This window comes from Daktulosphaira vitifoliae, unplaced genomic scaffold (genome assembly GCF_025091365.1).
Source record: "Daktulosphaira vitifoliae isolate Bord-2020 unplaced genomic scaffold, ASM2509136v1 Scaffold_1, whole genome shotgun sequence".
Lineage (NCBI taxonomy): Eukaryota > Metazoa > Arthropoda > Insecta > Hemiptera > Phylloxeridae > Daktulosphaira > Daktulosphaira vitifoliae.
In genome coordinates this window covers 23,377,288-23,393,070 of record NW_026099572.1, presented here as the reverse complement: position 1 = coordinate 23,393,070, position 15,783 = coordinate 23,377,288, and the positions used below count along the sequence as shown (strand labels likewise).

General features: G+C 26.9%; 1 protein-coding gene and 2 long non-coding RNA genes across 11 annotated transcripts in view; 1 reads left to right on the top strand and 2 right to left on the bottom strand.

Annotated features, from left to right (window-relative positions):
* Positions 1 to 15,783, bottom strand: part of LOC126896160 (uncharacterized) — a 60,389-nt gene that overhangs the window by 1,918 nt on the left and 42,688 nt on the right. For 2 of the 9 annotated variants that reach the window (XM_050668674.1, XM_050668678.1), the window contains 11 exons: positions 15,228 to 15,254; positions 14,755 to 14,781; positions 13,870 to 13,896; positions 12,323 to 12,349; positions 11,887 to 11,913; positions 7,140 to 7,166; positions 3,914 to 3,943; positions 3,481 to 3,495; positions 2,493 to 2,552; positions 1,908 to 1,937; positions 1,685 to 1,750 (listed from right to left, as the gene is read on the bottom strand). In XM_050668674.1, the coding sequence (XP_050524631.1) occupies positions 1,685 to 1,750; positions 1,908 to 1,937; positions 2,493 to 2,552; positions 3,481 to 3,495; positions 3,914 to 3,943; positions 7,140 to 7,166; positions 11,887 to 11,913; positions 12,323 to 12,349; positions 13,870 to 13,896; positions 14,755 to 14,781; positions 15,228 to 15,254 (363 nt within the window). The remainder of the gene's footprint in view (positions 1 to 1,684; positions 1,751 to 1,907; positions 1,938 to 2,492; positions 2,553 to 3,480; positions 3,496 to 3,913; positions 3,944 to 7,139; positions 7,167 to 11,886; positions 11,914 to 12,322; positions 12,350 to 13,869; positions 13,897 to 14,754; positions 14,782 to 15,227; positions 15,255 to 15,783) is intronic. The other 7 variants (XM_050668675.1, XM_050668676.1, XM_050668677.1 and 4 more) reach the window with 7 other exon arrangements.
* LOC126896181 (uncharacterized) overlaps positions 1 to 15,783 on the top strand; it is a 70,586-nt gene that overhangs the window by 13,374 nt on the left and 41,429 nt on the right. The window lies entirely within an intron of this gene.
* On the bottom strand, positions 25 to 1,678 carry LOC126896177 (uncharacterized). The gene is made up of 3 exons (XR_007701788.1): positions 950 to 1,678; positions 830 to 889; positions 25 to 697 (listed from the first exon to the last, which is right to left on the bottom strand). It is a non-coding gene; the product is annotated as an uncharacterized LOC126896177 (long non-coding RNA).

Below are 15,783 nucleotides of genomic sequence, written 5' to 3'. Positions count from 1 at the left end.
CTAGTTAAAAAAGACTGACTTTTTGGATTTCAAACAACTCAAACCAATTATAAGGTAATAATAATAGAAATAGAAATATACTACAGCTCTGATAATATTTATAAACAATTTTATAAAAATATGTGTTAAGCATTAAATATTAAATACTATGAATAAATATTCAGCAATATTATGTCGGGTCAAGTATTAGGAAGTAAATTTGCCAAACTTCAATATGATTTGTTCAAATTTATCCTAAATTATATGATTTTTAGTGTGATGGTGTCACGTTTTCATAATCGTGAGAATTATTTTAATAAAATACAGACAGCACATCCGCTGCCTGAGACTGATGAATTAACAAATAATATTTATTGCCAAATTGGCAATAGTTCTAATTATTATAAAAACCCAATAGACCTGACCATCGTGGTCAGTCGACTCCAGTGCCTTGTGTCATTCATCAGTCTCAGTACTCGGTTGTCGCTGTCCGGCTTACTGTTTAAAATAAAGTCATTGTTTATTCCTTTTCTAACCTATATACTCTTTTCCTCGACATTTCAGAGTACTTGTGTCTTGCGCTTCTTCAACACCTCGTACTTCATTATCCTCTCCTAATAACTAAAGTACTTGTGTCTTGCACTTCGTCTGCACCTCGTACTTTGTTATACTCCTTATCTGGTACGCCCAGTATTTGTGTCTTGCACTTCGTCTGCACCTTATACTCGGCTACCCCGTTCTTTCTTTGAAGTACTTGTGTCTTGCACTTCGTCTGCACTTCGTCTGCACCTCGTACTTCATTATTCTCTCCAATTAACTAAAGTACTTGTGTCTTGCACTTCGTCTGTACCTCGTACTTCATTGTCCTCTCCTATACCCCAAGTATTTGTGTCTTGCACTTCGTCTGCACCTCGTACTTCATTGTCCTCTCCTATACCCCATGTATTTGTGTCTTGCACTTCGTCTACACCTCATACCTAGGTGTTACTCTTATTCTCCCTTCCTATAACAACAGCCTTTCGACACCCACAGCTAACCCGGAGTGTCAGCCGAGCACGGTGACTGCTGTACGACAACACGCACGTGAATACCTAGACAGCAGGCACCACCTCCTCATATTCATCTTCGTACACATAGTTACACATTTTATACTTTTACCTTTTTTTATCATTTTTGCTGTGTTACGACATTAGACAATAATTAAATTGATCATAAAACAAATATATAAAAATTCTACTATAAGAAAATTAAAATTAAGGGGTGCCCATATTACTAAAATGGTAGACTTAATGGGCTATGAAAAAAATAATACAAATATAAAACAAACAATTAAATAATTAGCTGTAAAATAGAGTAGATGAATGGTGAATAATGAAAGTGAGTAGTGAAATATGTGAATGTGTTGAAATGCTAAAAACGTGAACGAATTGGTAACTACAAAGGTTGGGTTGGGTTTAATAATAAATATTAATAATTTAATAATAAATACTATGGCAATATTATGTCGGGTTATGAATTAAACGAGAGGAATTTTCATTTTAAAGTGAGACTTTTCTTTTCCTAATGTTTATTCATACAGACTAACCACGATAACTAGTGGTGAAACATAATTTAAATTTGTGATTCAAAATAATTTAATAACTTTAATAATAAATTACATTTTTGTAAAAATAAAAAAATAAATTTCTAAAGAAAATATACTTACCATGATATTTAATAAGAAATAAGCGAATTATTCTTTCTCGAACTAATACACCAGTTATGTCATCGCCTAGTAATATTTCGAAAAAATCAATTAAAAAGTAGGTGAAATGCAGTTTTTAAGTTGTGCATCAAATAAACATAATTTTAAATGATTCCGATAATGACAACCTATTGGAGGGTATTCAATAACTGAATCATTAATTTTAGTCACGTTAATTACTCACTTGGTGGAACAAAGTAAATTTTTAATTGCTCTGAAATGAAATATTGAGTAATTATCATTACAGTATAGACAGTTAACAATATTAAAAAAAATTGCTTTATTTATAAAAACTGTATATGAGGGTATTGTGCTAAAGGGATCAAAAGATAAAAAAAAATTAAATCCGAGATCTTTCAATTTTAAGTGTATAAAATACAATTTTCCAATATATTTGTTATAAGAAACCATTATTCAATAACAATTTTTTCAAAAAATCTTCTATAATGATTAATCCTTTTACGTTTTAGATTTACATTGAATGATTACAATAATTTTACTTTTGTGTAGGAAACATACACTCTCTGCTTATGAATATTTAATCATTTTTTTTAAGATTTTTGGATCAATTTAAAATTTTTAAAAGTAGTAAACTAAATAATAGTGTTCATAGTAACATGAAAGTTGTAATTTTTCACAATTATAATTATACGTATATATAAAACAGATAAAAAATATAATCTAAAACTTTTGTTATGAAATAATCTATAAAGTAAGTTAAAATACCATAGAGTCTACCCATGTCAGATTTGATTTAGTTTTTTCTTACCCAACGTGTTATCCATATTTTCACACATAAATGTTACAAATAAATTCAAACTACCGAATTCTGATTAAAAAATAAATAATGATTTACTAAATTACAATTATTTAAAATATGATTATTATTTATAATATTGTACAAATATTATATCATAAGACTTATACAATATATATATATGTCACATTATTATTAAGTTCACAACCCAATTTTTTATTAAATGATGAGTATTTTATAACAGTGTAATAAATTATAGTTCTTATGGGTTTTCATGGATTATAGAACAAATCTAGTATTTAATCAAAAATTATTAGTATTATAGTCAAGGTGAAGAAGTTAAGTAGTATTTATCCACGCTATTTATAAAATAAAGAAGACTATATTATTAAATCATTATATAACTAAGTAGCACCAAATATTTATACTATGAAATATTGTAGGTGATTGGTGCCACTAGTAATTCTTCTTCTTATGTCTTAACTTGTATTAGTTCTAAAATTAGTATTTATTGTTTTTAGTTATTGGCCAATATTAACGTGCACACAAGGGTAACAATGGGTACTATTAAGTCTGGTATATTAAGTAGACTAGTTAGAGTAATCACGGGTCGTGCAAACGTTGATACTATTCCTAATAATATTGGCTAATAAGTGGTTAGACTTAAAAAAATTGAATTTAGCATGTATATATCACAATAAATAAAAGTTAAATAAATAGTATGAGGTTTTATTTAATTTAATACTTTAATTATTATGACTTTTATTAATTTTTAGTAATTGTCGAGTAGAATGTTAAATGTGAGATAAATTATAATATTCTAGCAATGATTCTACTTGTAAAGAGTAAGGAGGTATTTAGAGAAGGTAATTACTTACTCATGAAATATTTAGAGATGATTAATTCAAATTCTATGACTATTAAATTTAGTTTTTTTAAGGTGGGTTGGGTTTAGTTGCAACGTAACATAGCAACGTAATTAGGTGTAGGTTTTTGTTACCTCGGACTAACAAATCTGTGTACGAAAAATATAAAGTACAAATTTTGTAAAAAAAATTAAAAAAAAAATAATTAAAAATAAAAACCAACTCATTATTTAATTATTTTACAAGTAATCATTAACCGTCATCGAAACTTTGGCAAAATCATGTAACTCGATTTCCTAAAATAAGAAGAAGAAACAAATCACTCTTTTCGTTTTACTAACAATATAAATAGAATTTTAAATATTTTATTATCTCAAGACAAAATAGAAAATTTTTATTCGAAAGCAACTCTAAATTTGTGTTAATATTATATTAAATTATGTATTTCTCCAAAAAATAAAATCTCAAAATGTTTAGTTACGCGGTTTTGTCATAAGCACGATGTTTAGATTGAAGTTAATTAAAAATAACATTATGATTTTTTATTTATTAATTAGTACACTTTACCATTTCGTTTTAGTACTTCCAATATAATGTCTAAATTTTATAGAAACAATTACAAATAAAATTATAATTAAATTCAGTTATTGTCTAAGAATATCAAGGGCGGATTTAAACAAGTCCATAAGTTAAAGTTAAGTTTAGTTATTTATAAACTTACTGCAGAAATTAAGATTTTACATTGAATTTATTTTAACATATTACTCTTTTGCTCATTTAACGACTATATAGCATATATTTATGTGGGAAATACAACAAGCAACCACAGGAACAGAGCGAAGACGCAATACTATTATTTAATTTATATATATATTTAAATTAATACAAAATAGCTCTGTTAAATGTTAACAAACAAAAATAACACATATATATATAATTACACACGAAAACTCTGTGAAAAATATTCACACAATACAAAAACATTATATAAAACAGAATACATATATAAAATAAAAAATGTACATAGAGACACGTCTTAGCCGACTCACGACTGACTTAATTTTCCCTTCTTATAATACTTGATTCCACTATGTACCTCTAGACCCTGGAAGTGATGCCATCTAGACACCAATGGTATTAACATTTATATATGGTATACTTCGTTATATATGTAAAAGTAGATAAAACACATTTTTTTTTAATAGTTCAAAAATATTTGCTTAATTATAAGTATTGTTTTATAAATAAAATTTAGAGAGAGAAAAATTACATTTAGCTACAAAAATTTGTCCATCTTATGCCTATGATATTTTTATAAGCCTTCTGCTACTAACTGTCCCTTTAATTAGTGTAATTTTACCAACTTAACTTTTAACTTAATTTAAAAGGGTGCAGTGGATAATTCATTCGTTGCTTTAGTGCTGATGTCCGGTTATGCTTTCGCTGTTGGTTCCCTGATAGGTGACTATACATGAACAATAACAGTGACACACACTTAGCCATAATAAAATTGGGGCAGATGACAGCTAATGTAAAAACCCTGTTAAATCATTTGTAAGGTAGAATCAGCTACAAATAGATGAGATAATGCCTAAGGAAATGATGATGAATTTTTAACTTATATTGTTTTTTTAAATAACAGATCAACCATTATCTCATTAACTTTTAGCTTCTATGGGAAGATAAGAAGCTATTCTAAAACTGAAAATAAAATTATTTTTTGTAAAAATTAAAATGGAAATTATTTCGAAATAATTTAATTAGTATGAGCCATTTTAAAAACCCAGCACAGTATGGTCGAGGCATAGTGGAGACGTTGCATAGTTGGGTCCAGTGTAGATTTTAACTGACAGTGATTAAAATCACTAACATAAGAAACGCTTTGATGCAAATCTGTATATAGAGTTTAATTCTAAGAAATTGATTTCTAATTAATTTTTGGCCTTTAAAAAGATTCTACAGTGGAAATATTTAGAATTTAATTAATTTTAATGATTATATATCTAAAAAAATCAATAAAAAAAAAGATGTTAAAGAGATTTATTGAATTGAGCAAATTATAAAATTTGATTATAATTGTAAAAATCTATCGTTAAATTCAGTTGAAACTAAAAATCATTTTTTTTTAAATTTATTATTTATATAGCAACATGTTACAAAAAAATTATAGACTGGTAGTAGCACACACAAATAGAGTTAAAAAATGAATAAATTACAAATTAAAATGATTTACTTTTGTAGTTGAATACTTTTATCATATCAAATCTAATTCGACAATGAATACTTTAAGAATATTAGAAATTAACTATTTTAATTGTTTGTATGCAAAAATCTGGTTAAGCTACTTATTATTTGAATAAGGAATATTTTTTCGATTTTGAAGAGTAATAACTAAAACTAAATACGAATTGTAATCATTTGACGTATCTTTGAAATAGTAGGTCTAGTGAGAGTTGATATAGTAAATCATAGCCACAAAAAGAACCACATAATAAAATAATATTAACATGAATATAAATTTCTTCTCACGAGGGGAGACTATAGTGAAGGATCCTTTATATTTATTGAAGTTATTGAATCTAAATGAGATAAATATCAAATGATTTGAAAATTTTATTCTAACTCAAAAAAAATGCAAAATATTAATTAAGTTTAATTTCTTATGTATTATGAACTTTGTTCTATGTCAATTAAATTATAAAATATTCTTGAAAGTCAGTGTATTTATCTAATAAGATATTTTAAAATAAAATAAAATACTAAACCAAGAATTTTAATACAAAAATAGAATATTTTTGAATACGGTAGCCATTTGCGCATAGAAGATAGATCGTCTGGACAAATTTTTTTTTCTAATTTTATAGTAGATGACATAAGCTTTAATTTGACATATGTTTAAAGGACGCAGTATTTTCGGAACATTTTCAAAAGTTAGTTTTTGTAAAAAAGTTGCTATTTTAAACCACCCCCAATGAGCAGGTTAAGTGTTAGATTTTTAAAAAAATGATATCAAATGAAAGGAAAATATCTAAGGTTTTAGTATAATAAACAAATTAACATGATTTGTTTATTTTTGAAAAAGTTATGGTAGTTTTAAGAAAAAATAGTGAAAAAAATGACAATTTTCTGAAATTTTTTTGGATATTTCCCCCATTTACGGGGAACGAGGAAAATTTTTTTAATTTTTAAGGATAATGTCTTGAACTAGATACGATTTGTAATTTTTTGACGTATTGTTGAAAAAAATCGGTCCAGTGAGAGATCAGAAAAAGTGGCCACATACATAAAAAAAAAAAAACACATCATGGTAAAATTAATACCTTCTCAGCTTCGCATCGAAGCTAAAATTATAGCATTTAAAAAATGGAGAAAATACTTTTTTAAATGTCATTTTTACAGTATCGTAATTTTTAGAAATTTTTTAACATTTCTTAAATTGAGTGGTTTTATAAATGATTAGGTTCAACTGGATAAAAATCGGGACCTTTTGTTGCATAGACTATCAAATTTGATCAAATGAGAGATAAGAATTTTCCTGAGCAGCAATAAAAAAAAACATCAAAACCATCATAGCTAAATATTTAAACTGCGCTCAAGAAGTAAGTAATTTTATGAAAGTATTTATTAAAAATAAAAAATTAAATATAAAATATTGAAATATTATTAACTTAAAATATGGAATCTGAATTATAAAATATATACTGAAATTCTCATAATAATTCTATTAGGTGTTTTAAAAATGTAATATTATTTAAATATGTAGTTTAAAAAAATGTATTTAATAATTTCTTACTTGTAAAGTATATTTCTTTTGTTAACACTAAAATGTATTTAAAAATATATTTTTGTAATGAAATTTGTTATAACGTTTTTATAATATTTTCATATAGTATATTTTTTGTAAAGGTATTTAAGATTAATAAATTACTAAAAAATATAAACTACAGAAATAGTTATGATGATACAAACTTCCTTTTTAACATATGTCTACATACGTATTTAGTAAGAAGGGAGTCAAGACAAATTTAGCTATTTTTAGATTATATCTCAATTTTACTGAGAACTAGCTAATACAGTTTGGCCAACAGTAATTTATCCAGCAATAATTTAGTACAGCTAACTTTTTTTTAGTATAAATAATTATAAACAATTGATCAATTCAGATAAAAATTAAATTGATGAAAAGTAACTGAAGTATAAGATTATTTAATTTTGCACAAATTGGGTGTCGTACTCCGTAATTCTCACACTTACTCCTAGCGCGTGTCACATAGTCGGTCTGTACTATTCCTCGCTTCTCTTACATACCCATGTAAATTTTTTTTTTTTATTTACAATTTGAAATACACAATCTTTACAACATAGCACAATAATTATATATGATATTATAATAGTAGCATGAATATTTTCAATTAAGAAATCACCCATTGGTGACACTTGGCTTGGAATTAACGCTGTCTAGAGTCTAGAATTTGGTTGTTTTTTTTTTTTTACTATGATAAGTCACGACACCAGTTCCTATTTAGACGACACTCGGGGTTTCCCGGTATGGTTTGAGTGTAGTGGCTCTCTGTCAATGGATTTTGGTGGGGTTTTTAGGCGATTATGAAAGCGTTTGCAAAAATCTACAGCTTCTTCTGTCACAGTTTTTATTGTGAGGTCTTTATGTAGGGTATAGTTGAACACAAAATGCAGAGCATCCGTAATTTTTCTAAGGGTAATATTCTGGAACTGTTGGATTTTATTGGTATTATATACTTTAGCAGTACCCCACAATTGAAGACTTATTGGTTTTAATAGTGTTTTATACATAAGAACTTTAACTTTTAGTTTAGAGTGTTTATTATTTGTAAGCAAGGGACGTAGACTGCGGAGTCGGGCATTTAAAGCAAGTCTTTTGATACGGATGTGTGCGTTCCAAGTAAGGCGTTTATCCGAATTGAGTCCTAGGTATCTGACTGTATTAGACATTGAAATAGGAACATTATTTAAAGAGACATTTGGACAGAAGGAATAACATAAAGTGAATATTGTATATACTGACTTAATTGGATTAGGTTTAATTCGCCATTTCAAGTATCAATCTGACATTAAATTCAGATAAATTTGAAGGTTCGAAGATGCAATTTGGTGGTTTTTATCAATTGTGATTATGGCTTTGCCATCCGCGTAATCAGCTACTATAGTATTTTGAGAGACAGGCTGGTCTGATGTGTAAATATTGAATAAAAGGGGTGAGAGGATTCCACCCTGAGGGATACCAGCGAAAATTTTTTCAATTTCCAAGACAGAAGATCCAAACCGGATTTGGAAATGGCGGTAAGTTAGATAAGACTTAAGCAGCAAGTATAAAGAGGGGGAAAAATTTTTTTTTAATTTGAAGAGAAGGCTTTCATAACAAACCCTATCAAATGCTTGGCTTATATCAAGAAAAGCACAAGTACAATAATATTTTTTGTCTAGGGAAAATGACATTGCGTCAACTAACTTATGTACTTGATGTATTGTGCTATGCATTTAGCGAAATCCAAATTGAGAGTTTGGTAAGATCGTATTTGTGTCGATATAAGGTAAAATCCTTATTAGAATTAGTCTTTCTAAGACTTTTACTAAAAATGGCAATAAGCTTATTGGCCTATATGATGAAGGTAAGTCCAGTAGTTTGTCAGGTTTGGGTATTAAAATTATATTGGAGAATTTCCATAGGAGTGGTAAGTATGAAAAACGTAAGATTGAATTAAATAAATGGGTTAGAAATAGAATAGCTTTTTTCGGTAGGTACCTAGCGACTTCAGTGATAATTAAGTCGATTAAGTTGATTTTTTAAGATAATATTTCTCTATTGTAGATTTAATTTCGTTTGGTGTAAAACTTTTTTCGGGAAGATAAAGAGGCATGCGAGAGTCAAGATACTGAGTTATTTCTGCGCTGAGAATGAGGTTAAAGATATCAAGATGTAGCTTAAATATTCTAGATAGGTGTTGACGGAAAACTTCGCCCTTGTCTTCGTCAGTTACAGCAATGGTTGTGTCAATTTTTGTGTGGGGGGGTTAGCTAGCCTTATACCGAAGAAGTTTATTTGTTTCTTTCCAAATGCTGCCATCTGAGGAGGATATATTTGGTAATTTTTGTTCTAAGATATCTGATTTATATTTTGAAAGGTATTTTTTAAGCAAATTGGCCAGTTTATTGTATATTATTTTATAAGAAGGTAGGCGAGAGGTTTGATACCATGCTCTGGCTTTCCTTTTTTCAGCTATTAACAAGCATATGTTTTGTGGGAATAAGAGGTTTCCAGGAGATCGAGGAATATTTGAATTTGACTGTGACTCCCAGGCTGCTGTTTGGATGATAGTAGTGAGTTTATCTACAGCATTGTCAATATCATCATATGTTTTTAATATGACATTTAGATTTATCTTTTGTTCTACTAAGTTATGGAATTTGTTACGGTCTGTTAGAGGAGAAAAAAATTTAGAAGGTGTCATTTTAACTGTTGGGGAAGCACTGACTATTAAGAAAACTGATGAATGGTCGGAATTTTGATCTAAGATATTTTCCGGGATGCATTATAAGTTACTTGGCACTTAACTAATAAATATGTCTAGTATATCAGGTTTTTTACGTATAGAATATGACCAGTATGTGGGACCCGGTGGAGCCAATATCGAGTATTTTTTAACATTAGTAAAATTGTAGAGCACATTACCACGCGGGTTGGTTGCGCGACACCCCCAGTTTTGGCGTTTCGCATTTATGTCACCACCAATTATAAGATTGGAGTTAATTGTTGAGAAGTAGTCGTTAAATTGAGAAGCTGAGATGTTGTGTCTCGGAGGACAGCAGTTTGAGGCAATAGTGATTGGTATGTTATTTAGTTTAATTATGACAGCACAAGATTGTAGGTAATCACAGGTGAAGTTTGGTAGTGGTGAAAATGACAGGGTAGATTTGATGATGATTGCAACACCACCGTAAGCTGTGTTGTCTGGATGATTCTACTTGTACGTAATATAACCATGTATCTAGGAATATTTGGTGAAGTGTGTCAACCCAATCATATAAATGTTAGTAGACATTCATTTAGTAATATGCAACTGTTTAATACTAAAAGGTGATTGTCCGTTACTTTGTGAGATGTTGTCTATTTGTAGAAACAAAATTAGGATGTAAGAAGGATATGAAAAATTGGTACCCTGTTTAATGAATATAAAAATACGAAAATACATATTATAGTTCTGCAATAAAAGACTAGAAAGTAAAGAAAAAGGCGGACTTATATGCAAATATTACAATCTGATAAATATAACATATTGAGAATAAAATTAAAAACTTATCTGAAGACGGAGGAGATCGGTGACATGTGAAATTTAATTATGTTAAAACATTAATCATAGATCGTGGACGTAAAATGCAAAATACACAATGGATTCTAAATTCCACATCGGTAATGTTAAAAAAACTAATAATGAACAAGGATCAAAGAACTATAAATGAAAAATAATTGGTAATTTTACGACTGACGATTACTTAAGGCGCGAGACTTGAGAAGTGTGTTGGATACGCATTACCAGAGGGCGTTTTGCTACATCTTATTTTTATGACTGATAGCGTCTTTCGCTCTACCACCTCCGGTTGTGTGAGCGACTTATTACCTTGGATGCTAGTGTACGTGATTCTTGTGTCTCGCCGAGTTATTATCAGTCCGCTTTTGTGATATTTGTGTTTTTCGCCGCCATCCATAACTTGTTTGTTAGATGGTTCTACGATGTTTGCGAGCCCGTAGTTCTTTTTAAAACATTGCTTTATCGCCCTTGCGATATGCTCATCGATAATTAAATTCGTACATCTTGAACTATTATTCGCGCCAGTACATTTTGCCAGTTCAACTGTCATATATCAACCAGTCATCACCATTAGTACCGTATAAGTAGTTTGTAATCATATTGTTTTATCTAATTTTTATTCTTATCATTTGTTTTATTTTGTGCATTGTTGGATTAGCATTAATAGCCCCCCTAACCATATTTATGTATATAGTATTTAGTTTAAACTTTTAATACAGGTAATTGTTATTGACGCTCGCTGAGGAAGGTACGATGGCCGATCGACGCGCGAACACGTTCGAACTAGTGAAGGGTAATATCGAATAGTGAATATCAAACTAATTCGATAGTTGTCCACTATTCGAATTATTCTATAGTCATTCAAAAACTATTCTAATAGTAAAAATATTCGGTAGTTATCCAATATTCTTAAAACTATTCGATGGTTTTTTAATATTTGATAGTTAATGCTAAAAATAAACTATTCTGTTGAATAAAAAAATTCAATAGAAATAGTTATTTGATAGTTTAAAATATTCGAAAATGCCCAACACTAGTTTGAACCAGTCATACACGAGTACCACAGTAGGCGCGAGGACAAGTATTAGAAATTGCCACACTCTACCCAACAAATTTCCAACAATAATTTATTACAGCTAATTTATTTTTTCTGGTATAAAGAAATATTAAAATTAATAATATTGTGTATATTACTTATGAAGGGCCATTCCTGTTTTATCTCTAAAAAATTATTACAAAAAACATTTTTATAATGAAATTTGTTATATAATTATCCTAATTTTTTGATTTGAATATCTTTAGTAAAGTTATTTGAGCCATATAAGCTACACACATTTTCATAAAAAAGTGATATATAGAATTTTTTTAATAGTACAAACTTCCTTTTTATACAGTATATATAAATGCATATTGTAAGGTGATCAAGGCAAATTTAGCCATTTCTAAATTATTTATTAATTTTAAATATTTTTCAATATGTTTCTTAAAAATTATATAATATAAAAATATATAATATTCAAATATTATAAACTTAAAATATGCATTTTAAATTAAGAAGTATAAATTGAAATTCTCATTATATATTTTTAGGTCTCTAAAATGTATTATAATATAAATTTTAATTCATTACTTTCTAAGACTTGTTCAACGTTTAAATCTGGAAAGTATTTAATAAAACATTTTTATAAATTAAGTTGTTATAAAGTTTTTGTATTTTGTTGATATAGCGTATCCTTAGTTAAGGTATACAAGGTTAAACACACACTCTTAAAGAACACGAAAAAGTAAGCTAGAGAAATGTTCCTAATACTACAAACTTTTTTTAATTTATATATATACAGGGTGATTTTTTTATCATAACCCACTCAATTACCTACAGAATAATAATAATTAAAATTTTTTTTTTTTATTATTATCTTTAGTTACACATTATTCTTGAATTATTAACTATGTAATACTTTTTAAGTTCATCCCTTATGCTTGGTAAGGGTGTCAACTTTGTTTTTTTAAATGGTAACACGTATTTCTAATTTAATAAAATATTTGAGATTTCAATTCAATTGTAAATGGCATTTGAATTTTTAATGAAACTTAATTTGTTTATTAGATATAAACATTAAAAGTTTCAAATTTTTGAGTTAATATACATGTATAATANTGAATTTTTAATGAAACTTAATTTGTTTATTAGATATAAACATTTAAAGTTTCAAATTTTTGAGTTAATATACATGTATAATAGACTAGGGATTAAAATTACAGGTAGCTAATTGGTTTTATATGACATCGATATTAGCAGGTACAAAGCATTGTTATTATCAATGGTAGTAAGACACATTGTTGTGAGTTTATAAATACACTAACTGACAATATAGAATGTATATCTATTGATAGTCATAATTGATAATAAACAATCCGTGACTGTGATAGCAATATCATAAAAAACCAATTAGCTACCTGTATTTGTAATCCCTTGTGTATTATACCTATATATTAACTCAAAAATTTGAAACTTTAAATGTTTATATCTAATAAACAAATTAAGTTTCATTAAAAATTCAAATGCCATTTACAATTGAATTGAAAACTCAAATATTTTATTAAATTAGAAATACGTGTTACCATTTAAAAAAACAAAGTTGACACCCTTACCAGGGATAAGGGATGAACTTAAAAAGTATTACATAGTTAATAATTCAAGAATAATGTGTAACTAAAGATAATAATAAAAAAAAAAAATTTTAATTATTATTATTCTGTAGGTAATTGAGTGGGTTATGATAAAAATATCACCCTGTATATTAGTTAGTAGGTGGTCAAGGAAAATCTAGTCATTATTAAATTATTTTAAGTATTTTTAAATGTATTTACTAAAAATTTTATTATTTTATTATATTAAATAATCATATATTATCAAACAATCCAGCACAGGGGGGTCGTGGTACATTGGCGATCTTTGATGTATTGTTGAAAGAAATCCGTTCGGTGAGAGCTGAGAAAAAGTGGTAACAGTCACAAAAAAAACACATCATAGTAAAATTAATACCTTCTCAGTTCGCATCGAAGCTAATATGGATTTTAAATTATAAAATATAAACTGAAAATTGCGTAATAATTATATTTGGTGTTTAAAATAATATTTAAAAATGTATTATAATTTAAAATGTAATTTCTTACTTTTTAACTTTTCTTCGTTTTTGAAATCTGGAAAGTTTTATAAAAAAACATTTTCATACATTAAGTTATATATTTTTTTGATATTGTATATCTTTAATTAAGGTATACAATGCTACTCACACACTCTTAAAGAACCCAGTACAGTGAGCTACAGTAAAGTTCCCCGTGATGCGAAGTTAAAAAGGTTTGTGGGAGTGTGCGTTAGTTTATTATAACTATCCATAAACATTCTCAGCTCTCGCTGAACAGATATTAATAATCAGTACGTCAATAGAACCCGATTTAATATAGCTGAATATATTGCCATCAAAAATTGGAACAAACCCCTCAATTTTAGAAATGTTAAAGAATATCTCAAAATAACGATAACCTAAAAAGAGATTTCTAAGAAAAAAATTTTTGGCCCAATATTTTGAATTAAAATTTCTGTTATATTTTGCCATAATTATTGAGTATTTTGCATTGCAAAAGATTATTCAAATATTTTGTTTTTTAATTTAAGAATTTATGAGAAAGATCAATTAACAATTGATTTTCTTTATCTTCCATTGAAAAAGTAACACGGAAAATTAAATAAAAAATACTAGCAAATAAACAGCAATACATTTTTCATGAGTAAATTTTGTTGTTATCATAAATTTTATTAAGTATGAATGATACTATTAATATATAATACAGTACGACCAATATAACTTAATACATCACTATAATAATTATTAGTTTAAAATAACATTAGATTAGATAATATACGACTAGTGCAAGATTTTTAAACTGATAAAAATAAAAAATTATTAATTTTTATTAGTAAACTGAAATTATAATTTATAGTTTCGTGTTTTCTTTGGTATTATGGAATAATAAAATTAATAGTATTATGTATATTACTTGTGTAGGGTATTTCATTTTTTATCACTAGAAAGTATTGTAAGAAAAATTTTTATTATGAAATTTGATATAAAATTATCTTAATTTTTGGAATTTTCATATTTTTAATATATTCGAGCCTAATAAGTTATTCACAAATTCAAAATACGAACAAAGTAAGCTACAGAAATTTGTCTGGTAGTACAAACTTCTTTTTTATACCATATATATATATAAATATAAATGTATTTTGTAAGAAGTTAGTCAAGGCAAATTGGTCACTTTTAAATTATTTAATAGTTTTATGAATTTTTAAATTTATTTAGTTAAAATTGTATTGTGTTATACTATAATAAATTCAAATATTGTCAATAAACATAAAAGTATGGATTTTAAATTATAAAACATAAAGTTAAATTTCATTCAAATTTTTTTAGTTGTTTTAAATACAATGATGTTTTAAAATGTGTTAATAATAAATTATAATATCTTACTTTTTAAGATATTTTCATCGTTTAAAACTGAAATGTATTATAAAAAAACATTTCTATGAAATAAGGTGTTATAATTTTTTTTAATATTGCAAATCCTTCATTAAAATACACGATGCTACTCACACGCTTTTAAGAAAGACAAATAAATGGGCTATAGAAATGTTCCTCATGGTACAAACTTTTCTTTTATACATATGGATATAGGTGTAAGAAGATAGCAAAATATATTAAGCTATGTTTAGGTTATTTCATAATTTTATTAGGAACTAGTTATTATTGTTGTGTTAACAAAATTTTAATTGGGTTAACAATAATTTACTACAGCTAACATTATTTTCTGGTTTAAAATAATAATAAACAATTCATCATTTTCAGATCATTTCAGATTTAACCAATTTTTAATCATTCATTGATTTTAGTATTTTTAAATGTATTGATTAAAAATTATTGATATACTAAAAATTATATTATATTATATAAAGCATTCAAATATTATCAACATAAAATATGAAATATAAATTATTAAATATAAAATGAAATCATTATCATTTTATTA